Source organism: Rousettus aegyptiacus, unplaced genomic scaffold, assembly GCF_014176215.1.
Source record: "Rousettus aegyptiacus isolate mRouAeg1 unplaced genomic scaffold, mRouAeg1.p scaffold_m13_p_4, whole genome shotgun sequence".
NCBI lineage: Eukaryota > Metazoa > Chordata > Mammalia > Chiroptera > Pteropodidae > Rousettus > Rousettus aegyptiacus.
Window position 1 is genome coordinate 35,611,556 of NW_023416307.1, and position 26,792 is coordinate 35,638,347.

Genomic DNA, 26,792 nt, shown 5'->3' on the forward strand with positions numbered 1-26,792 from the left:
CTTGTAAAATAAAAACTGATTCTGTCACACCTTACTTGAGCACTTTCAATGACCCCTTGGCCTTCACAATAAAGGCCAAACTCCTAAGTATGGTATACTGCTACTTCTGTAATCTGACCCTATGTGTCCAGGTTCATCTCCCCAATTCCACAGCCCCACACTTCTTCCCACTACACATTAAATTCGAGTGATTGCCAATTACATGTCACACTGTGAATATGCACTGTTAACTCATGCCTTTGGGCTTTAGCTGGTCCTCGGCACTTTTCTCCTATGTGAATGATGGTGAAGCCCTTCCTTTCACTGTTCCAGGGGTTATCTATCTCTTCTATGCTAATCAGTTAATTTTATGTGTACGGCACTTACCACACTGTGTATGTGTCTACGGTTGTATGTTATATGTATGCTGGGCTGCCTGAAGGGAGGATTCATGTCTACTGATCTCTTAATTCTGGAAAAATGACAGCATTATCTAATTTAACTGGTGCTTAATAGACATCTGTTAAATCAGAATGCAATTCTACCACAATGTCTCTTGGCACATCAGAAAATCTATGAATCCAGAAAAAGTACACAACTTAAATATTCCTTGAAAAACAAAACTAAAACTGGAACCAGAGTTATGTTAGAAAATATTTCCTTTTATCTGTAAATATACATATGCAGGAAATACTTTTTCACGGACAGCTTTGATTTACATACTAGAAGGCAAAAGGGATCAACCTACAACTGTGAAATGCTGGAAGTCTGGCCCGATTGCCTAAAATAGCATCCCTTCTTTCCAGGGGTAAGAGTAAATCTGATATAAATAATACCTCTGTAATCAAGTACATATTCACCAGGGTGATTAAGAGTTGGGAGGTAGAAAAGAAATTCCACAGAGGAATAAGCCTGAAAACCACAAAGTTCAGTATTTAGTAATTCCATGATAAAGGCAAGCATTGGTGGAGAAGGGAGGCAAGTTACTTAGCAGACTACGCACCCAAGTAAGAAACAAAATCACAAAACCACCATTTTCTGAGTATTGCTGTATTGCTTGTTTCAGAGAGTGCTCTCCCTTGGGATGACAGGGATTGAGTTCTTAAAGGGGAGCTAGTCCTCCAGAGCCTGACAATTCTACTTTACAAACAAATAATACAGGAACATAAAAAGTGGGCCTTGACCTCATGGTTATGGTACAGGGTATCTAAACAAGAAATAGTTAAGGCAGAGCTTAACTTTTATCACAACACAGTGCCACAGTATGGAAGAAAAATCTGATTTATCCAAGGTCTTATTTAAGTTTCAGGTCAGAAAAGCCCATAAAATTACATCCCTGCTGTCACCATCTCATACACGCCTGTGCCCCTGAATCCATTTCCAACTCTGTCCTACAGACCTAGATTTTTATTACTCTAAAAGTTCCACACTTAAATGCTTAAAGATTTTAGAAAAGGTAAAAAGAAGCAGGGGATCTTGAATTTTGAAGAGTGAAACCCAGCACCTATTAAAAAGAAAAAAAAAAAAGAGGAAAATGTGGAGAAGGAAAAAAAAGTACAACTACAATACCGAAACCAAATGCAACTTTAGCATGTCTGTATTTCCCTTTTTTTCTTTATATGTTGGTTTTTCCCCCAGCAAAATACACTGGCTATACAACTTTATGCCCTAATTTTGCTCTTAAAATATATAGGCCATTTTGAACATTTCATATGAATTATATTTTCTAAAATAATTTTATTACCATAATATTCAACCAGTAAATGTACTTAGCTAGTAAATTATTCATCCCATAGCTGCATATTTCGACTTTCCAAATGTTCACTATTTACAAAGTGGCTTACCTCAAATATCTATGTGTATAGGATTTTGCCAAGTATATTTTTTTCCTCCTCAGAATGGATTCCCTCAAAAGTTGAAGGGGACATGAGCATTTTAAAGTAAGTTTTCATGATTGCCAAAATGCTTTCTCCCAAAATTGTGCAAGTTTATAATGCCATCAGCAATTTATATGTTTTCTTATACTCTCACTATGCTGGCTGTTTTAAAAAAAAAAAACAAGATGACTATCAAGATTGAATGAGTTCTCTGTTTGGCAACTATTAAAGGACCTTTGTCTTTTAACAAATATATCAGTAGGAATGTGCATAGGAATTTCCTCTATCAGCAAAATATTCATTCACAGCCTATAAAAAGAAGAGAAAACTGATCTGGAAGTATAAAAGCATAGTAATTACCAGCATTTATGACAGCTGCTTGCTGTTTATTATTAATTAGCCATGTGTACAACAACTATATGTGTCAAATCAACATTGATGCATATTCTATTTGATTATAAAGCAGAACTCTGTATACCTATTTGTACTTTTGTAGCTGACCATTCTACACATAGAAATTAAAAGACTAAATGTGGACATACCAGATTCTGAACTCTCCTCGCCCTGTTCTGCATAGCTTGATGCATATTACTGATAGCCAGTTTAACCTGACTCCATTCAGTTATTAAAGTCTGTTTATAAACGGCATCAGCAGGAGGATATGTAGGAAGGAATGTTTACCTAGCCCAGTTAACTTAATCCAAATCAAGAGAAACTACACTTCTGTCATTTGATTGCTGACATTTTACTATAGGGATTAATACAAAATCTTTAAATGAAAAAAAAAAAAATGAATGAATGGACTCTGCTGTTTTGTCATAGGTCAGAAACTTAAACGTTATATATAAACATTCAAGTTAGTTTGTGCCTACTATGGTCATTTTTAGATTTCTAAATTGAGAGAGAGAATGCGAGTGTGTGTATGTGTGTGTGTGTGTGACATGTAATCTTATAAACAAACAAAACATGTAAAGTGAGCACCATCTCAGAAAAAAAAAAAAAATGATGTGGTGCAAGGCCTATATCCAGGGAGATGCAACACCCTTTGAAAAGATTGGAAAACAGTGGAGAGAGGTGGGCTGTGGGAGAGAAAGGATGCTCTTTCATGAACCAAATGCTTTAAGCCTACATATATCATCACCTTCTCACAAATGGACAATGTATGGCAAGATGAATTTCAGTTGTAAAAACATGAGGATTTAAAAAAATAATAATGGTATTCAGAATCACAATATATAGAAAATAACTCAGTAATAATGACATTGTTTTTGCATTTTCCAGTTAGTCTTCAATCATAAGATGCAAAATACAACTGTTTCATAGCAGCCAACATTCAAGTACATCATAAATAGAAATGTTATTGAGCTCTTAAACATGCAATGGATGACAGTTAAATCTACAATCAAAAATTCTTCCAACCAAATACACAATTTAAGCAAAGTAAAATTACATCTTATACAAACCTACAAGAAAAACAGGTGCCATAAGTTCACAAATAATTGCTAGAAACAACTTCTCTAGAAAACAATTAACTGAAACTGAAGAACTATAAGAAGCAAAAGGGAAAATGGAAAAATGCAAAAAGGGAAGGGGGGTAAAAAGCTCCAGCCAGCTCAGCTCTTCTAAAATAACCCTATAAGATCCTGTTATATACACACAGATAAGCATATACAACTTAGTACTTAATCTGCATTTGGTTGCTGGATATGAGTTATTAGGGCAATCAAATTATTAATGCCCTTGGGTGAACACTAATTAAAGGGAGAATACAAATTAAGTCAATTGTTACTTACAGTACTACATGTCAAACACACTCAATTTTCAAGTCTTCTCAAGAGAAAAAAAAATAACTTATTTTATTCCCTAGGGAATAAAATTGAATATGGAACTCTAATTCATAAATGTAAAAATAGTGGTGACCAAAGTAATTTGTTTAGGGTGAACTTTCTAGAGATGAAATTGAGAAAAATTAAAAGTCACAACACTTAATAAAAATATCCAACAATAAATATACTTTTATCTTAATTAGTGTTAATGTACAGGGGAGGATAGCTTATTTTAAACAGACATCTATAAAACATGTGAGGCTAAATATGACAATGTTTTTTAACAAGCATTTTATAGATGCAGAACTGAAGGTCTGAGAAGTTTTGTAACTTGGAGGGAAAGAGAGGGACTTTAACAGATAATGTGTCTTCTACTGCAGATAATAGTCAAATAGGATGATCACCACATAGTATAAAGTATTTAAGATTAAAACAATTGAAGTGATTTTATCCTCTCTGGGGGTGGATACTACTGTGTCAACAAGATTAAGCTCTGTTCGCAGAGAACAAATATTAGAAGTTCTTACTGAAAAAACATTATTATAAATAAAATACACATTTTTATCAAAACTGAACAAAACTTTTATAAAGTGTACTTGCACTTTCTGACTGAGAGCATTTAGATAGAGACAAGAAGGAAATGTTACTTTCCTCTGTGATAGTCTTTGCAAACCAGTCCTTTAACGTCTTTGCACTGACACTTCGTCATGATTATTTCTTTCCTTCCTATCTCCTAATCCGATTTAGTACTCATTTATAGGGAAAGTAGAAATGTTAAGATTCTAGTTTCTTCTACATTGCTTTAAATCTTTTAAGTGAAGTTACTGTGGCCTAACAGTAATTTACATCATATTTCTTAGATATCCAATGACTAATTCTCAGTATCTCTTATAAATTATGGTGATAAATATATTGAATACCCAAAACAACCTAGCGAAGAAATTTCTGAATTACGTTGATTTCAAAATAGAACCAATTACAAAAATGATGATTACGTATAAATGGAAATCAGAACCAAGAAAGAGCTTCTGGAATAGGTGACAAATACTGAGATGGTTTAGATTCTCAGCTCTATCTGACAGAAATATAAATTTTTAAAACTCTTTCCTAGCTCCTATTCCTGAAAGTAATTTTAAAAAGATGTCTGATATAAACATGCCTTATCATCATTGTCTATGAATACAAATACACTACTTTTAGAGGCAGCTCCCTCTTTAGGAGATATTCTCAGATTCCAAATCTCAACATGTACAGTATTTCATGCTTTCTACTTTATCTCAAATAGTTACTAGGTATAGTTTTCCTTTCAAGATACTGTGAACATGTTACATATGTGTCAACTTTCTTGTCAAGTTCTAACAGTCCTATAATTAATATAGACCAGTGTCTCTCAAACTTTATTATGCCTAAGAATCACCTGGGGGCATTTGTAAAATGCGGATTCCTGGGCCCTGTTTGCTGTTCTCTAAGTGATTCTGATGTAGGTCAGAGGATCAAACTTTAAAGCTCTGGTACAGGTGGTTCTTAAATTTATGGCAAGTTGCATTCCTAGAAAAACTGCCATCAGTCGAGTCTCGTCTTCCCCTATAACGCATGATGTAAATAGGAAGTTACAACTTTTATGAAGGAACTGGTGTTCACATTTTGAGATGTGCTTACCATGGTACTTTATCACCAGTACACTGTAAAGTATAAAGCCTTCTAAAGAATGCACAACGAATAACTAAGAACATAGTAAATAATTATAAAGGACAATATGATATATATCGGTCTATCTTACAAAGTTTTAAAAATGTAATTCTTGCTTTATTTTTACTGCAACGTAAGATCCTTTAAAACATGAAACTCAAAGGGTTTTCTCTGAGAACTTAAGCAATTTAAGACTTTTGATAATATTTAATCACTGGCTACTCTTTCGGAAATTAATCCAGAATATTATTTTACTGCCCTTTTCACTTGCTATTCCTTGCTGTTCTTTTTTCATGGCAACATAAAACACCAATTTTTGGACTTGTTTGGAAATAAGATTTGCATGTTCTTTAACATCTTTAACTTCATCTTGCCTTGTTTCACTTCAGCACAGGTAAATGCTGTAGAGCTAATTTGACTGTTTCTCATCTCTAAAAACAGTTTCATATGGCTTAACCTAAAAAAATTGCCTTTACAATACACATACAAGCCATTATAATATATTTTCCATCCACTGATCCATCACAACGTATATCTGCTTTAGTGTCCAAGGCCTCAAAGCTCTAGCTTAAACCGTGGTCACATGCAAAGGCAGAAAAAAGAGTTTGTTTCGATCTACCAAATTCTTTCCAATTTCATCAAAAGAACTACATTACACTATCTAAACATGTGTATACACGTTATATATGTAACAATCATGAGGTCACTACTTTTTCCACCTCATTAATTATTTTCTCTTAGAGTACTGTATGGATGTCCTATTTGGATCTGCCTTCAATACCAGTTTACAAGTTGAAAAAATCAAGATCTATTAAATTCAAAGGTTCGTAACAAGTTATTCTACATTGATTAGTTACTTTTGTTTCTTCTCTCTTTTTCCCTCTCTGCCCTTGCCAGCATCATTTTCTCAGCTGTTTCAAGAGGAGTAATGGTGCTTGGGAATAGAAAACGTTGGCCCAAGAGAAATGTTCAGAACTGGAGTGCAGCTGGGAACATCTCAGAAAGCAGTGAGATCTAAGATCTAAGGCCACGTTTGCATTCCCTGTATAAGAAAGGACAACTAGCTAAGCCCTCCCTATAAGAAGAATAAATGGAGTTTCAAAATGAAAATTGAGAACTCAATGTTCTATTCTATTTCTTCCACCCTCTCTCACAAGACTACTTGTCTTTTTAAAATTGTCTTTAATACCACACCTTACCTTACTATTTTTAAAAACATTCCAATAAATTCAAAATTTAATTTCTAAAATTCAACCTATCCAGCATGACAATGTCAAGCACCAAATAATTCCATTTCATGCTAACAATCTGGTAACACTGCAGTCAATCTTTTCCATCATCCTATGCCCCATCCAATCCAAGTTTTCTCTTTTCTAACTTTTACATTTTTTTTTTTTTTGCTTACTCTATCCCACATTTTCCCTTGTAGTTTTTCTTCTGTTTACAACACCACCTTTTAATCTATCTAGAAAACTTGAACGATGACTGATTTAATATTTATTACAAATGACTTTAAATGATTTATATTTATTAATCATCCCCCAATAAAAAACATCAGTAAGAATTCAGGTCAAGAATACGCTTAATCAATTGGAATAATATTCATGAAAGCATTCTGAAAAGATATGGTAAATCTAGCTTTTGAAATGCTAACTGCAATAAAACCAGTAACATTTGCTAAGGATTCTGAATATACATTATTAAATTGATGGTTTCTGAAATTTTATATGTTCCTACTAACCATGTGCAATAATCTCACTTCATAACAAGTTATAAAGATGGTCTTTGAACAGTGAAAGCCAAACCATTTGTTACAAATATTTGCCTGAGATGATTCCAACATATTTGAAAGAGTCAGAGAGTTAAACCATGCAGTAACACATAGCTTTAAGGTGGCAGTCCAGACATTAAGGAAACATACAAAGTTCAACAGTTTGGACTGATACAAATTTCAAATGCAAAAAAGGTTATTTTGAGAATATTAAAATAATTTGAGGCCTATTTACTTTATGAAAGTACTCACCTGACTCTTGCAAGTATCTATATACCAAGAAGTTGACCTCATCACTGCTTATACTCATCTTTATTCCCACTTAAACCATGAGGTCACAACACAGGATATAACCCTAAAAATAAAACAAAGTTAATTAAGTATTTTCTCAATAAAATATTTTAAAACAAAATGTAAACAATGTTGTAAAAACCATTTGATTTTATTATATGATGTTAAATGAAGGTTCTATTATTGCCTAATAAAGTTACTTCCAATAGTAATAGATTACACAACCAAAACATGGCTGGGTCTATTTTTCTGCAAGATTAACATATTGGCAAAAATGATTAAAATTTATAAGAGGGTTTTAGCATCATATTTTCATGACTATATCAAATAGCATAAAGAGTTGTTTCCTTTTTCTCAACTGTAAAAATAGTAAAATGTAAGAATCGAAGTATTACTTATTTAGGAAAAGACTGATTTTAGACCATTGGGTTGGGGTGAGCCATCTACGTTGATTTTGTCTACATAATTCCCTAGGATTAGAACTCTCTATTTTCTGAACATCTAATCTGCAGTGTTCAAGTTTCAAAAAGCTCTAGGTATGTATAAGGCAGAGAAGTTGGAATACAGTTCTGAAAACTCAAATGATACTCCCTTACCTTAACGGACATACTTAAACCTTGAACTAGCAGGAAGGGGAAAAAAGGAAACTAAGACATAACTTAAATATGACTAATTATACTTATCCATTTTTACGTCACATACAGGCTTTGAAGTAGTCAGTAACTTTTTGGGGGGGGGCGGGTTGGGGGGGTTTGGTGTATGGAGCCAGACAGCAAATACGTTAGGCTTTAACAGCCATACAGTCTGTCACTACTACTCAACTCTGTGGCCGCAGCACAAAAGCAAATAGCAAACGACATCTAAACGAATGTGCGGCCATGTTCCAATTAAACTTTATTCAGGGATACTGAAGTCTGAATTTTATATGATACTGTTGTATCATAAAATATTTTGATTTCTTTTCAAGCACTTAAAAATAAAATAAAATAAAATAAAATAAAATAAAATAAAATAAAATAAACTTTCATGGCTTGTGGTCCTTATAAAAGGTTAACAAGCCAAATTTGGCCCACAGACTACAGTTTCTTGGCCCTTTGTTAAAAAAGGATATACTAACATCCATTTGGTATAAAGGGGTATCTAAGCTTATGAGCCTATGCTGACTGTTCTGTCACATCATGGATTTCTTTATGATGCAGAGTTAACACTACATTTAAAAAACACAAATTAACAAGCACTTGAGTAGGCTACTATGTGACAGGAACCGCTATTGCCCTAAACAGTGGAAAGAATGGTGACCAAGCACTCATCAAGCCTGTATCTCAGAAAGGAAGACAAATGAGGAGGTAATAATTTTCCAAAGGACATACACAGAGCAAGGTCGAATCAAATTTAGCAGTCTGGGAATACTTTAGAGGAAATAGTCACTAGTGTTTAGACCCGAAGGATGAACAGGAGCAGAGAGAACATGAATGTCTGGGGGAGGAAGGCAGGGAACAGAAGCAATCTAGTGAGTACAACAGTCAGAGGATAGTCTGGGTGAAGGAAGAGTAACAAAACATGAAGCAAGATTTAAAACACAGATAAAACCATATTCCAAGGGGCCTTGAAAGAATCCGAGAAAATTAATGCACTGAAAGATTTTAAGCAGGGTAGGAGAATGACTCAATTTATATTTGAAAGGCAGGTGAACTGGAAAAAGCAGGCAAAGTTAGGAGGATGACGTAGAAATCTAGAAGACTAAAAAAACCTGCATTGTAGCACTGGAGCTGTAGAGTAGAGGAATTCCAAAGATATTTAGGAAGCAGATTCAAGGGGTGAATGATTGAATACAGGGATGAGGAAAAGGGAAGGAAAAAAGGTTTCCTTTAGGACACCTGGATGGGTGGTCATTCCATTTACTGGGATGAGAAACCACAGAAGAAAAGTAACATCTATCTTCACAAAAAGAAAAAAGCATGCCCCCGCCAAAATTAACAAAGTACAGTCACCCGAATGTTCAACATACTGTAGCCCCTTATCCACGGACAAATTACCAGATCCTCAGCACCTGAAAGCAATGATCGTACCAAACTCTGTATGTACTGTACTATGTATGTTTTCTTCTACACATACATACCTATAATACAGTTCCATTTATAAATTAGATACAGTAAAAACTAACAATAGCTAATAAAAAATAGAACAATTACAACAATGTACTAGAATAAGAGTTATGTAAGTGCGGTCACTCATTTCAGTGGATCCCTTGCTGAAGTCTTCAGGCAGCTTACTGCTTTCTGGCGCAACACACTGCCAACCAACAGAAACACGTTTTTCTTCGTATCTTCCACTCACAAATTTAGTGCCCTTTCCATCTTAACTAGGCATTTACCACACACTTGTGCCCATAACTTTTGCAGTGTGAGATGTGACAGTAAAACTAGCACATATTTCTTTTTCTTTCTTCACAATTTCACAGATAGAAGACAGTCTTACAATAGATCTTAGCAACCTCAGCATACAATCATTTTTTCTTCTCTTATTAGGTCGAGAAATTTTACTTTTTTCATTTAGAGGAGAGGAAACATTTTTACTAGCTTCTCTTTGGCATATTTAAACTGCCAACATCACTACTTTTGCTCTCTGGGGCAAAAGGGTGACTTGAACACAAGCAGTGCAAGACGACATCAGCGGATCTGATAACCGAGACGGTTACTAAGTGACATGGGGTGGGCAGCACATACAGTGTGGGCATCCTGGACGAAGAGATGATTCACAGAGGGATGGAGCAAGATTTCATCGCACTACTCAGAATGGCACACAATTTAAAACTTATGAATTGTTATTTCTGACATTTTCCACTTCGTATTTTCAAACTATGGTAAATAAAACCATGGAAAGTAAAAATGTGGATAATGGAGGACCACTGTATTTTTATCTCTCTGGGGTAATAAACCAATCCAAACATATGCTGATTAGATGCATCTGAGGAGTGGGGTGGTGACAAGTGAAAGGTAAGCACAGCGGTCATACAATCACCAAAGACCACGGTGGGGAGGGGGGAAGCCACTCTAAAGCACTATTTTTCTGACTGATTCATAAACTCAGTCAAATACTCTGAGCACTTCTTATGCGCTAGGAACTCTGATAGATGCTGGAGACATGGCTAAATAATGACCAGGGCTAGATCTTGTGATTTTACAGGTTGTTGGAAAGAAAGACAATTAATTCTAACTTAGATAAGAAAATATATAGAAAATTATGAGAGCACACACCCTGAATCTGAGTGTAGTGTAAAATGCAGATGGTTTACAGGTTTCTGTAACAGACAAAATGTTGAAGGAGCTGATTCTCCCTTCAATTCAATGTCTTTATGTGTATCAAGTTACTTTTGCTATCTATGTGCACACTGCTTCTCATTGATTTGCAAGAAAAATGAAATGAGAATATTCACATTTACTGAGTAACTGCTACATGTTATATATGGAGCTAGACCTTTACACATTATTTAATTTCCTCCCCAGCATTATAACCCTCATTTAAATGTAAGAGCACTGAGATATATGAGCCATTTCTACATCAAGATATGTATGTTCAGAACTGAAATTCAAATACTAAACTGATGTTCTTCAGTACAAGAAAAGAATAAATAGTATGGAATATATAGTATAAAAAGACCCTCCCAAAGAATTAAAATTCTTAGCATTAGAGTGTCCGAAAAAGTTGCTAATTCCAAGCTATGGCATATGTTGCTAAGGCCCCACACACAGCTTACATGCACAGGGATGTGACTGGCTGTCCTAAATGGTCAGTCTCTGCAGTCGCAAACAGGCCATAACACCCAGCAAAATAACAGCTTCTGAACTCACACAGAATCATCTATCAAAATCATTTTGTTTGTTGGGTGTTAAGTTCTCAGTCTGCTGTGAAGCAAAGTAACAGTTCAGCCACCGCCATGCTACCCACTGAGTTTATCATAAAAACTCTGTTCAAATTGTCTTGTTAAAACCAAGACACATTGTGAAAATACTGCACTATCGTAACAACAACAACAAAAAAAAGTGGGAGGGGAAATAAAAGAAGAGAGATTAAATCAACTTATGTGTTAGTGAAGTCATAGTAGTTATTACCATCTGAAGCGCTGTGCATCCCTCTAGAATTCCTTCGTTGAATCCCTAACCTCAGAATGTGACATTTGGAAATGAGATCTTTAAAGATGTGATTAAGTTCAAATGAGGCTAGGAGGGAGGACCTCTAAAAATCTGAATATAACCCAGCATGACCGGTATCCTTGTAAGAGGAGAAAGATACTTTGGATACCAGAGGAAAAGCCATGTGACAACATAGCAAGACGGTGGCCATCTATCCGCAAGTCAAGAAGAGAGTTCAAAAAAAGCCCCAAACCTGCTGGGACCTTATCTTGGACTTCCAGCTTTCAGAACTGTGATAAAATAAATTTGCTGTTTAAGTCACCTAGTCTGTGGTATCTCGTTATGGCGGCCCTGACAAACTGATATACACCTTTCACAAAAATATTCTTCAAAACTGATTATTCATCAGAGACATTAAAAACTATTAAGTTCAAAATTGCTAGGATATGCCTTTTTGAAAAATTTGCCTCTATCTTTAAGAATCCATTCTGTCCTGTAATCATCAAAGCCAATGAGATAACAGGACATATTAACACCATATAATCTTCTGCCTCCTTCCATGAAACATTCTCAGGAGTAGTACCAAAAATACATTGCCCTTAGTTTCCCGCCTCATTAAAAATATTTAAAATCCTACCGATATTAGGTAATGCCATTTTCTGTGTGTATGAAATATGTTACAATGAAGACTTCACTTTAAAGTCTTTGCCAATGTAGTTTTAAAAATGTGCATAAAGTATATTCTTAACTTTTACAAAGGTAAATTTTAAAAGGTTTTACAAACTTTTACTAAATGAAATCATGTTTCCCAAATTACTTTTGTAAATTGTAAAGTGCAACATTGGGTTTTATAAATAATCAGAGAATCTCAAGAAGAAACATTAAGCTCTAAATGAAATACACATTTCAGCTTATTTTTAATACTAACAAAACAACAAAAAATACTACAAAATCAAATTATTTGTTAGAGTTCTTAAAGCATTAATGATAAAAAAAAAAAAAAAACACCATTTACATTTTGTGTATTAGCCCTGAACTACAACTATGGTTTATTTGTCAAACATTTTACGAATTATCTTTTCATTGCTGCCTGTAATATTAAGTTCAAAGAGATGCAAAGTAGTATATTTCCTTAAAAAATTTCTACCACTCTTAACATTAACAATAAATGCTGAATTTAAACATGTTTAAAGACCCAATCTCATTAGATAATTTTTACTCACACTATTAATAAAGGAGAAATTACCCTTTTAGAATCATTAGCTCTATATCTCACTTGTTTTATGTAAGAGTTAAGAGGGTATCTTTAATAATTTGAACATTATGACTCAGTGAAAACTCTATAGCATTCCCCCCCAAAAGAGAAATAAATGTGACTTAAAAAACAAGGGAACAAGATAGTTTGTGAAATGAAATTAGCAGGCAATGACAATGATTTTTACCTTCTAATTCTGGCATATGAACATCTTTTAGAGAATTTTCCTAAGAGTGTGTCTGGCAATTTGTACATTTTATGTAAAGGCTAATTTATTATTCCCTTTAAAAAAATAGTTATGCAAATTTTTCTGCTGTGAAAATTTTTTCTTTTGGTTGCTTGGTGCTTTGTTTTGTTATCGAATTAATGATCTCTGAAGATCCAAAGGTAGTAAATCTTAAGAATTTAAAGTATGATTACAACTTGGAAGGGATAAACATCTAAATTACTTTTCCTTCCCCTTTTCACTGTAATACAGAGCTCTCAGATGTAAATTTAAAAAAAAAAAAAAAAAAAAAACAAGTCAGAGAAATAAGATCTCAGGTAGCCAGTATGATTTTAGACAAATCATATGACTCTTCTAGGCCTCTGTTTCCTCATCTATAAAATGAGGAAAATGAAGTGAATGGTCTCTTTCACGTCTAAATTTCAACAATTAGAGTTAGTACGGGTATACAGGGTATCCTGCAAACCAACAGGGAGTACTAAGTGCTAGATCACGTGGTGATTTTTAATAAAGGATTTTTAGTAGGCTTACTTACAAAAGTACACTGAAAGACTTTAAAATTTGTCAAAGCTTGGATGTACATCTCCAGGAATTAGGGGAAGGATAAACAAATGAGCCCACCCCATTTAGAAATATTTAAGGACTTATTACATATGATGTTTATGAAGACCAACTATCTTTTATAAACAGTGACTCATATAAAGACACAGGCAAATGGTATACCTAACCAATTATTGATTAGTAACAGATTTCTGATGGCAACATCTGTTTCCATTGTGATATAGAACAGGGGTCTGCAAACTATAGCACGTGTGTCAAATCCAACCCATAACCTTTTCTGTATTTTTGTACAGTCCACAATACACCATGTTGTTTTTTTTAAAAAACAAAAAAATGGTTTTTACAGAATATTTGCCATTGATTTGATGATATAGAATAATTCTGAAATAAAATTAAGTAATTTTAAAAGTCTCAAAAATCTTTTTAAATTTAAAAATGTCAGCAAAACTCTCTAGACTGAGAATAGGAAACTGTCAACCAATCCAAATTATGATTTAAGTTAAGCTGACATTAGCTACAGTCCTATTTCTTTTTATACCCAACAGGCCTCTCTGATAAGCCACCTCACAGCCCACAGATATGGACTTCAACTGCCCAAACATATAAGAGTGGTAATTTCCACAGATGTCTTCTAAGATCTCTTTAAAATATAAAACTACATTATTAATAAATACGTGCTGAATGATTAAATAAATTATAGTCAGGGTATATTGACAAAACAATGAAAAAGGCGAAGAAATTTAAACATGAAAGGAACAGAAGATAGGCCGTATTTCTGGCACATCCTTTTCAATTATTGAGAAGTAATGAGTCACAGGACTTAAAGGAAACCACTGTCAGTCTGGAAAGGAAAAGTCTGGAAATTAAAGTCAGGTGTGAAAACAAAAATCAAGAAGCTAGTCCCCTCACACTGGAATGGAAAACTCTGTTTGTTTGAATGGGAATCAATATAAGAAATTTTCTCAATTAAGTTAGGCTTTGGAATAGAAATGGTAAGAGGATCTGAGAGACTGAAACACAACTAAAACTTGAAAGGGTGATCACCCGAATGGATGGAAATTTTTATTAAAACTGAGATATCACAGGCAAAATAAAGAGAAAAGAGTAGTGGGTGTAACAATTCATAGAGTTATAAATAAATACTACCTACAGTCATCTTTATGAAATACTTTATTGAGTAAGGAATTCCTTAGTTCTTCAAGAGAGGAGAAAAAAAAATAACTAAGCAGACAGAATTAAGACTATTGAGCCCTAGTGAATCAAAACAAGTGTCCGTTCATTGGTTATACTCGTAAACTCTTTAGAATGGTAGAAGTAAAAATGTGCAGAAGATTGTTGTGGTGGCAGAAATGTGTGATTAAAATAGTTCAAGAAGATATCAACATTCATCCCCATGGGCAATCAATGCTGTTCAAATCAAGTGAGGATGACTTAAACCAAGTTTAATTCTCAAGTAACACATCGATATACACACGTACAGCTAATTAATAGTTCTGGAAGATAAAGGCAAAAGAAAATGGACTAGAAATTGATGACAGGTGTGAACTGAGGTAGGCTTTCAAGTTTTATTGAAGAAAAAAAATAGAGAGAATCCATCATGGAATTCTCATAGGTCAGTTCTACAGGGTGAGAGAAAACTGAGGGCAGTACTGTCCTATCATATTTTCTGTTTAAAAACAAAAACAAACAAAAATCCCAGGTAGTAACAATTCGAGTATATCACTCCATAACCACACTGAGGCCCTGCTGTGTCCATCCTTTGTAAGAACTCTAGTCAGGTTACAGACTCTCTAAGTTTAAAGACAGGCTTTTAGTAGTACTTATTTAAAAAGATATTTCTTTCCATTTCATAGTAAATGTACTTCGCTACTAACACTGTTCAAAGCGCTCAAAAACCAGACTTGTTATCCTTGTCATAGTTTGATCAGCTTTTTATTTAGTAGAGAAATTAGCTCTCAAAGTGAGGTCTTGGGAACCTTGGGGTACCCAAGGCTTTTTAAGGGGTCCTTGAGGTCAAAATTATTTTATACTATTATTAAGACATTACTTGCCTTTTTCACTGAATTGACATTTATGCTGATGTTATAGAGCATTAGTGGGTAAAGCTTCTCACATCTTAGCACAAATCAAGGCAGGAATACCTTAATGGACTAATAGAGTCATATTCTTCACTACCATGCACTCACAAAAAAGGAAAATTCTTCGCTGAAGAAATTCCTTGATGAAGCAGCAAAAATGCTTAATTTTATTAAAATCTTAATCCTCAAATATACGTCTCTTTAATATCCCCTGTAACAAATCATTTAAGTACCCATAAAAGCATTTCTGTTAAATACTAAAATGATGGCTGTCTCAAAGGAAAGCACTGTGCAATTGTTGGAACTGCAAGTGAGCCAGCTACTTTTTGTATGGAATGCCACATTTACTTCAAAGAACAATAGACAGTATGTTTTTTTAGATTGAGAATTTGACAGATATTTTCTTGCAAATAAAGTGAAACTATCGCTTTAAAGGAAACAACAATATTTATTAGCAAGAATAAAACTTAAGCTTTTAAGAGAAATTAGGATTTGGAAAACTTATCAGCCACTGTGAGCCACCAATAAATACTCTTCTCTGATGATAGTGATGATGGTAATGCCTCTGATTTTTTATATTGTGTAAAGAACATATAAATAGAAGAGCTGCACAACTCAGTGAACAAATACTTTCCTAATGACCAGTACAAAATTACTCATGAGGAAATACCCATTCAATTTTCAAGAGAGACTAATGGTTTTTAATGTTAACAGAATTACAAAAAGTTCATTGATACAATTTCAGATCTTGTATTACAACTAATCATTAAAAAACCATCCACTTGTTGAAAACTGGTATAGTATCAAAGAAGAATATCCAAATATATTTGAATAATAAATTTTTATTCTGATTTGAAAAATTTACAACTATATATCTTCCTAAGGCCAGATTTTTTTTCATGTTAGTTCAACTACAGCAACAAAACTCAACATGTGAATGCAGAAACATATATGAGAACCCAGCTGTCTTCTACCAAGCCAGAGATTAACAGGGATTTGCAAAAATGTAAAACGACAATCTTGTCATGAAGAATTTTCACCTTGGAACATAACTAATTTTTCATAAAATGCATTATGGATAGGTTTATTGATATGTTAAGATGTGTTAGTAATATAAAATCTCATTTTTAATTTCTGATGCAGCAAATATTGACAGCTGTAACCCACACAGACAAAAGTTCTTTGGAGTCATTAATGAATTAAGAATGTAACAGGGTATTAACAGCAGAATGTTTGAGACCTGCTAGTACAAAAACTGATTTCTTCTTGGCACTGTTAGTGCTTATTTTGGGGGGCAAAGTTCAAGAGTTTCCCTGAGGAAACAGACCTCTTAAGCCACAGTATTGTCTAGATGGTAACATGACCTAAATCTTTAGTTTTGATTTCTCCATACGTTCATGTTGAGATATGCATTAGGTATTCAATAAGTTTATAGCTAATGAACAAAAAATGTATTTAAAGGTCAAACATTCTCATGTAAAAGTTCTAGTTTTGATAAAACTTATGGAATCTACTAAAACATGGAGTGAAAATTATAAATTTTCTGAGACTACACCTCTGTAAAAAAACTTTTTAGATACACCCACTTGTTTCAATATGTCACTGAAATGTAGCTTTATCATTCATTCAACACCTACTAAGTGTTAATACATGCCTGGCACTGTTCTAAGCCCTTAACACTGTTAATATAGAACTCCATTAATATAAAAAATGATACTATGAAGAATAGGCTTCACACGCAATCCCAGATCACATTCCATTTCTTACCAAATTCTATTAAAAACTGTAGGTGTGCAGGCATGGGACAGAAGCAGCATCCCCCCAACACAGTGCCTTCTCTCATGCTGCATATCCACACTGCCCCGCGCGTCTACTCAGCCCCATCACCTGTGTTAAACAGTGAGGCTCCCCAGGGCTGTAATCCCCTTCCCACCACCCGAAACATGAAACTGTTCTCTGCCTTGCAGCATTTATTTTCCAGAGAACATATTCAAGCAATGGCAGTCCTCTTGTACACATACAAGGAAACAAACAACGCAGGACTTATAGCACTACAGAATCGATTCATTCAATCATATACTCAATTTGTTAGCTCCATTATGAAAAAGAGAGGTAGCCAAGCAAAAATTTGAAATTCTTTTATTATTTTTCAATTAGAATTGAAATTCGATATTATTTTATGTTAGTTTCAGGCATACAGCATATTGGTTAGACATTTATATAATTTACAAAGTGATCTTCCCTCACCAATTGGTCTAGTACCCACCTGGCACTACATGTAGTTATTATTACACTAATAATGACCATATTCCCTGTGCTGCACTTTACATCCCCTTAACTATTTCATTAACTACGAATTTGTAATTCTGAACCCCTTCACCTTTTTCACCGAGCACCTCAAGGCCCCTCACATCTGGCAGTGATCAATTTGTTCTCTCATCTATGAGTCTTCATGTTTTGTTTGCTTATTGTGTTCTTTCGATTCCGCATTTAATTGAGGTCCTATGGTATTTGTCCTTCTCTAACTTATTTCATTTAACATATCACCCTCTAGGTCCATCCATGTCACTGCAAATGGTAAGATTTCATTTTTTACAGCTCAGTAATATTCCATTGTACATATGCAACACCTCTTCTTTGTCCAACCGTCTACTGATGGGCACTTAGGTTGCGTCCATATCTTGGCTGATGTTCACTGTAATGCTGCAGTGAACTTAGGAGTGCATGCGTCTTTTTTGATTAGTGTTTTGGATTTCTTTGTATAAATATCCTGAAGTGGAACTGCCGGGTCATAAGGCAGTAAGTTCTATTTTCAACTTTTTGGTGAACTTCCAAACTGTTTTCCACAGTGGCTGTACCAATTTAAAATCCCACCAATAGTGCACGACGGTTCCCTTTTTCCCACATCTTCGCCAACATCGGTTGTTTGTTGATTTATTGACGAAACTCATTCTGACATATGTGAGGTGATTATCTCATTGCGGTTTTAATCTGCATTTCTCTGATGATTAGTGATGTTGAGTATCCTTTCATATGTCTATTGGTCATCTGTATGTCCTCTTTGGAAAAATGCCTATTCAGGTCCTTTGCACAGTTTTTATTGAGTGGTTGTTGTTTTGGTGTTGAGTTGTATGAGGTTTTTTGGTTCTTTATTTAAAATAAATCTTGGAATCAACCCCTTATCAGATGTCTTGCTGGCAAATTTCTGAAATACTTTATAGTCATATTCCCAAGTTATACCTGGTACAAATTCCATACCTGCCCCCTTTGCACTCTGAAGACACAAAAAAAAAAGAACAGAAGAGATGTAGGAGTGAAGGATATGTAGGGGGTAGAGGCACAACTGTGTTTAATAACAGCAAGTAACTGGTCCACAGTCACGTTGCTACTCCTACCATATCAATAATTACTGTGGATATATTAGAGAAAATTCAAGCGTAAAATGATAGAGCTTCTCTTTTTTTGAAATCCTGGTATATAAGCCATTATCACCTTTTGTCAGGTAGAGAAGCTTAGGCAGAACTGCTGAGTAAACACAGCTGGTGCTAGAATCTCCTTCCATCCCTTTCCCCCTTCCCCAGGCTGGTCTCCTTGCAGAGGACTCCAACACTTAGCACCAATCAATATTCACACCACTCAAGTGTGCATGTAAAAGGAAGAAAAAAGACTTCACGATCAAAGAACTAAAAGTGAGTTTAATCAAGCCTCTACCACTTTAGAGAAATTACAGGAGGATAATGGAATATGTTAGCAATAACTCAAGATTAGCCAAATCCAGAATGTGGGATATACGATGGAACAAATGAATGAATTTCTCTCACCAGTAAGAGGTATTGAGCAGCCAGAAGCAGCGTGCAGACCTTATTTGGATTCTGATTAAAATCAACTACCTTAAAATGTCAAAGGAGAGATCAAAGAAAAATCTCAATTCCCTTTACCTCTTCTAGTTTTTCATACAGCTTGTATGAAAGTGGTCTTTTCTGGACCACTGTAACACATGAAGCCTCCTAACCTTCTCTCTATGTTAATGTAAAGAGTAGGGGACGCTTAATGTAAAGAGGAGCGTAGTTAGTGTAGAAACAATGACTCTCATTTCATACTAGACATGTATCCTAGTCTTCTAATCCTTACTTTGTTTAAAGATTAAGATCCTGATTTGAATATGAAATCCTGAACTTGATTCTGTTTTCTCTGGAAACAGCTGGAGTGATGACTCGCTATGAGCTCATCTCTAGACCTATTCTAAGGGCTTTTCATCAGAAATATACCATTTACTATTAAACTGCTGATCAACTTACTATTTCTAAAGTACAGGTATTAGAATATAGAATAGCTTTGTTCTTCCAATATTTTCACTCTACTGAAAGGTCTCAGCATCTGCTAAGTACTCTACTTACCTAAAAGCCCAAAAGATAAATTATAACAAATATAATACAATTTAAGAGGAAATGTACTATTTTATTTGGGTCTGCTGGTATAAAATAAACTATTAATTGATACAGCCTGATCCATAAAATATTAAGATTCATAGGATTTAGAGCTGAAGAGAACAAGAGATTTATTCCCTCCTGTTCTAAATTACCCAGATTAATTAAAACCTCAAACCATTTACATCTAAATACACAATAATTTTTTTCTTTAAAAAATTAGTCTGCAGCCCGATCCTGTTTAATCTCGGAAGCTAAGCAGGTTTGGACCTAGTTAGTACTTGGATGGGAGACCACCCAGGAAGACCAGGTGCTGTAGGTGTAAAAAATAAAAAATAAGAGACTGTAAACTGACAAGGTCCTTGTAATCTGTGAGGTCAACCAAGGGTTGCCTCGCCTAAAAAAAAAAAAAAAATTACTAAAAATAAATTTAAAAAATTAAAAATTAGCTAAAAACCTAAAAGGGATGGCTGTTAGCACTAGGTATGAACATTAAGCAAAACTGAACCCATGGAAACAGTGACTGTGGAAAATAGCATCTGATAATATTTCCAACATTTATACACAAATTTGGGTTGAGAGTAAGAACAAGAAGATGAAAATAAGGGGACCTCCACCTTTCTACTCTGTTCTGATTACATAATCAGGTATCGCTGGGTTATGTAATATATGAAAGGTTTTTGATTTATTCATGGCCAGTAGGTAAGAGTCTGGAATTTTTCTCTTTCATCTGTTCCCTATTTAAGAAGCATATTGCGCTAAAACTCAAGACTGCTAGAACTGAAAGAATGTCCCTTCTTTTCCATTATATAGGGCAATGGATTACCCCCCCCCCTTTTTTTTGGTCCCTCCTTATGTCAGTGGTAAGGCAGCTTTAGGGCAATACTTACAACTATAGAAAAGCAGTTAGCGGTAATGGCAATAAAAGAAAGTATTCGTTTAAAAATTACTATTTTCTTTATATAGACCACTGCTCTAAAGAAACAATACTGGACTGATTGTACAATGTGTCCTATTCTCCATTACCTCCTCAATTTCAATAACGTGTATCTCCATTTATTTTTGGCCAAACAATGAATACAAAGAAAGAAAAAAGGCCACACTCCAGCTTCTGGCCCACCAGTAGTTCTTGCTTAGTGTGGTATAGCAGAATCACCTATGGCAGCGTTTTCAAAATAATGCCATAAACTTCATCACAACCCTGAAAAGTCTTAAGTTTCAGCATGTATTTTAACAAGTTCCACAGTTCATGCAAACCATGGCTTGTATCATGCCACACGTACTTCAAAAAAATTGCCTTTCTTTAAATCCTGTAGCTGTAAAACAAACATACATAGGTCTCTTTTATTGTAAACTCCTTAAATCTTTGTGCTACTCAGGTCCTATCTGAAGTCTTTTACAGTAACCTCAGTTACTCATACTTCTCGGCATCCTCCAATCCAGCATCATCCTCCTGGACTATATTTGTTCTCCCTCCATTTTCATGTGAATCTACTGATCAGATATTTCAACAACAAATGCTATGCTCTGGACATTCAGCTCAAGTAGTCTTGCCAATTCCCACTTAAGCACTGTAACATATGTAAACCTCAAAATATGATGGCGTCTAAAATCATTTTGCCACTCTGAGACATCTGGCAATCAGTTTACTCTGCTTCAAGGACCCCATCTCACAATAGTCTTTCATTCTAAGGCGACTTTTCTTCTTTAGTGAAACTTATTAGAACGTCCTTGACTGTCTGTTCACGCCAAAATCTTTATTGTTGTTCATCATATTATTTTGTGCTGACTCTCTAAAGATGTGAAGAAAAAAAGACAGAAAAGAGAAAAAATTATCTCACCCATAGTATCTACTTATTGGGTCTACTTATTAGATATACTATCACATCATTAGCAAAATTACTATCCCTTTATAAAGGAAGTTGATATAGTGGCTAACAAAAATAATGGCTTTTCTCTATTCCAGTACTATATACCTATAAGTGCAGATTAGAAAATGTTCCTTTTACAAGAGCAAAAGGCTATTATTTACAAAAAAAATTAACAAAAAAGGCACAGAATTTATGTGACTAAACATAAAATTCTACTGAAAGATCCAAAGATCTGATCAAAAGGATGAATTGTCATTCAGACCTATGCTGTTACAAGTGACTACCCATTTGAAAGAAATAAAAGTGGGCCCATCATGTTTTATTATCAACAAAAATTCCAGATGTATTTAGTAGTTAAATATTTTAATAAATGTATATGTATCTGTGTACATATGTGTATGTATATGTATGTGTATATGTATATGTGTGTACATGTGCATGTGTGCATGTACATATACACAAATTCTTGACATGTACATCTTAACAAAACATCAAGAATACATGCCTAGTCTAAAGAGCAGAAAAAAATCTTTTTAACTAAGACTAGAAACTCGAAAACTACAAAAGAACAATATCTGGATACATACAAATTTACTAATTATTAAGAAAATACATAGCAAAGTAACAAGAAGTAAAGCTACACTCATTAAAATCAGTAAAAATATTAAAAAATATAAAAGATTTGACTGAATGTCTACTTCTGGCAGAAATGTGGGGAAAGGTTATTCCTACATACTGAAAGTGGAAATGTGAAGCCCTTCTGGAAAACAATCTGACAACCTTTATTTAAAGTAAAATATGAGACTGAGCCAAAGAATTTTCCCTTTTTTTAAGGTTAAAATAGTCAAATAGTTAAGGATGTGTATAGTTCAACTTATACGCATACCATACTATCTAGAGAGAAATAAAGCACATGTTTTAAGGATGTTATTTTAGGAATACTGATTTTTTAGCAGTAAAGAAAGAAAAAAGGAATAAAGTAATGTCCATTTAAGGGAAAGTACCAAAATAAGACTTTCGTACATCGATAACATTCATTGATTATACAATGATTAAAAACAATATAAACTGATGGGAGGAGGAAGAGTACACTACATAAAGTAAAATCATATTCATACATTTAGGTAAAAGAATATGTGTACGTGTGTAAAGAAAAAATATTTGTTATTGTTAGTTTTGCTTTTGACCTTTGGACTCAAAGTAGGTTAGTTATTAATTACCTCCACATTCGAAGGGTCTTCATACCCTTTGACTCCCACCCCTTGCTATTAATAGCACTGGAGAAGACTTTGAAAAGAACAGTTTTTAAACCTCCAACATTTAACTTCCTGACTGTCTCCTCTCCTACTGCTCGTTGATTTTTCTTCCTGCCCTAATATGTATACAGCTGATTTCCTTTCAGCCCTATGATCTTCACTCTGCTCTCCCACTAAGGAGCTCATCCACTCTGAAGAATCAGAAAAGTACCATCTATCCCATTATGTGCTACTCTATAAGGCACCCCCTGATCTTTCCCACTCCAAGCATTCCAGCTAACTGACCTGCCGCAAATCCTTTCGGAATCTCCTAACTCAGAATTATCTGGGGCAATTTATGTCCGGAGTCCCTAGATTTGTTTCTCTTCTTGCCCGTAACTATCACTGATTCTACTATTCACCACACTTCAAACTTTAATATCATGGTGGATTTAACTTCCCATCTCAGATTTTACCTGCAGTCTTTCAGAACTTACTGTCTATTACCTATAAAATACCACTTGCAGTCATGTCTTTATTTCTACGGTTCCTGTCACCTATACCACCAGTACAGGAGCTCGAAGTCTCCTAGTCTCTTCCTGTTGTCTTCTGACACATAGAAACAAAACGTAACTCTGATTATGTCATATATATTTATTGTTACCTATTAGCTTCCACATTCACTCTAAACCATTTAAGCTGTAAGTTCTCTAGTCTATGGTCTCAAACTATTTAGCCACACAGCACCTTCTCTAAATGTACTCTACCTTTTAGATGAATACAGATGTTCCCTGACTTACGATGGGGTTATGTCCCAATAAAACCATTGTTAACTTGAAAATACCTTCAGTTGAAAATGCATTTTAGTACACCTAACCTACCTAACAGAGCTCAGCCTCACCTACCTTAAACTTCCATTACCCTACAGCAGGGCAAAGTGATCTCGTTGCTGCTGTCCAGCATCATGAGAGGGTCTCATGCCACATATACACAAGAAAAGATCAAAATTCAAATTTCAAAGTATGGTTTCTACTAAATGCACATTGCTTTTGCACCACTGTAAAGTCAAAAAACTTTAAGTTGAACACTTGTAAATCAGGGACCATCTGTATGTTTGTATTCTTCTAACATCCCACAAATTCCCACATTCTTGCCTTTTTAGCTTTTGTTTCCACTACAGATGTTGAAATTCTTTTGGTTTTCAAATGTTACCTCCTTATGAAGCTTATTCAAATACCAACATTAAAGATGGTCGGGTACTTTCCTCTTCTATCCCAAAGCAATTAGACTCGAAATCAGAAAGTTATGTTTTCCTTCAAATACTACTGCTTTTGACATTATGACATTAGATCACGTCATGTTTTACTTCCCTGAGTCCCAATTTCTTCTTCAGTTAAACAGAAATAAAATCTGAAAATCTCACAGGTAGGTAAAAACGCATAGAAAACCAGTTTTAAAAATCTCAGTGTTAAAGCTGTTATATAACTTTTTACTGTACTTATTTTTTTTCAACCACTACCAACTTATAAGAGTTTAAAAGACAGACTGTTCTTTACAGTCTAGCACCTAACATAGCAGCTATTCAAATATATTTTTAAAACCTTCACAAATCATAAAATATAACTTTCATGCTCCAACATAAGAAATATCACCCAAACACAGCTTATAAACAACTATGCCTTGATCAAAATAAAACATCTACAACAACCCCTCACCCCGGATATCTTTTCAGGAAAACTGTTGTCACATAACATTTCTAGACCTCTGACTTAATTCATCTGAAACAAAACTAGTTAACTGGTAGGTGGGTGAGGACCCTTTTAAAATAGCTGATAAATAACAAAGTAGTCAAAGAATTCCAAAAATGTTTATATATCCATATATATATTTACATTATATATGTGTGTGTATGTATACACACACACACACACACACACATAATGTAAAGTCTCTGTTGTGTGACTATGGTGATGGTACCTTATCCAATGCAACAAATTGATCCAAATAGCCATAGGTGAGCCTTAGTGCTTAGTTTACTCTAAAATTAAAAATTTCCAAAAGTTGACATCATGGCTATTTCAGTGACATAAATCAACAAATTAAAAAGTAAATATACAAGAGAAGTATGTTAATTTTCATTAAGCTGAAAGATTTTTTCTTATTCTTTTACAAAAGCAAAATTATAGATAATGTTTATAAAATTTCAAAAATTGGGAGGAGTAGAAATGATACTTTGGTCCTACAGATATCTGTAAATCATAAACTTTCTATGAGAACTTGACAGTCCCTACATTTCCCTTGAAAAAAACCATGTTAGTCTATAATATCTTTTTAAACCAGAAAGAAAGCTGCCTAAAACTAATAGGGTCTTGTCCAAAGGACATAGAAACTAAAAGAGGTTCTCACAGGCAAAAGGAGACCATGTGAGCATCAATACAGAAAATAACTCGACAATTTAATAACTATTAATAACTCAATAATTTAAAACACAAATGTGTTTAAATCCATGAGGTCACAAGATAAGCCGTTTTTATTGCAATCATGTCACACCATTGGCTAGTATTTCTTAAAATTTTGTTATTTCGCACTCAAAAATATTGCTCTCATCTCTAGTACATCTGTTCTTAGATCTCATAATCAACCACACTCTTGTATTTATCTACTTGTAATTCATTTTTAAATCAAAATTTAAGACTCTTCACATCATCCCTGTTATAAATTTTAATCTACTATTAAAATACTGGTAAGGCAACAGTAGTTACTGATAAGAAACCTTCTTACTAAGCGGTCTATTCTTAAAAATAAGTCAAATGCCAAGAAGTAGCAAAATTTAAAAAGTCATGATTAACTGAACCATGTTATGGATTAAATTGGGTAAGGGTAAAAAAGGAAAATGAAGTTAGACAGAAATGATGAACAGCAGCTGATGAGAGGAGCAAATCATTTTGTGTTCATTAAAAAAAAAAAAAAAAAAGCTCACCCTGTATGTGATGTTGGCTGAGTTCCATAAACAAACATCAGGCAGCATGATGTAACTGAAAGAGTCCTGGACTGAGTCAGGAGACCTCTGTGCTAGTCCAAGGCCTCAGTTTCCTCATCTGTAAAATGAGGGTGCTGAATTAGAGAATATGAAAGGGCTCCCCTAGCTTTAACACTAAGGGATTCTATGGATGAATTTAGGAAGGAGCAATAAAATGTAGGGCTTTTGTTAACAGTGAAGTTTAACTATTAACATTGGAAACAGATGGTGGAAATGGGTGAGAATAATTTCCATAAAATTTTGAACTGCAAAAAGTAATTTTTATAATTTGTAAATACTGGGAAAGTGTTTAAGATACACCAGCCTTAGTAGCATTATCATCTAAACTAGATTAGTAACGAGTAACCAAATTATGGCCTGAAAAAATCTGTTCACCAGACTGCCCAAGTAAATCTAAAAAATAGTAAGGAAACACTTTTGGGCTAGTAATCACTTCAAGTGATAAAGTGTTTCATAACTGTCCTTGGTAAAGTAACCTGAACAAAAAGTAAAAAGAAAAAAAAATCATTAGAGTAAGTTAAACAATTATTTAA

General features: G+C 34.3%; 1 protein-coding gene across 9 annotated transcripts in view; it reads right to left on the bottom strand.

The window, feature by feature from the left end:
- TBL1XR1 (TBL1X receptor 1) overlaps window positions 1-26,792 on the bottom strand; it is a 141,242-nt gene that overhangs the window by 33,361 nt on the left and 81,089 nt on the right. For 4 of the 9 annotated variants that reach the window (XM_016157534.2, XM_016157793.2, XM_016157455.2 and 1 more), the window contains one exon: window positions 7,395-7,497. The exons of 2 other annotated variants lie outside the window; for them this stretch is intronic. In XM_016157534.2, the coding sequence (XP_016013020.1) occupies window positions 7,395-7,452 (58 nt within the window). In that variant the 5' untranslated portion in view covers window positions 7,453-7,497. Of the gene's footprint in view, window positions 1-1,823; window positions 2,775-7,394; window positions 7,498-26,199; window positions 26,318-26,792 lie in introns of those variants that run through there. 3 more of the 9 variants (XM_036219638.1, XM_016157615.2, XM_016157872.2) reach the window with 2 other exon arrangements.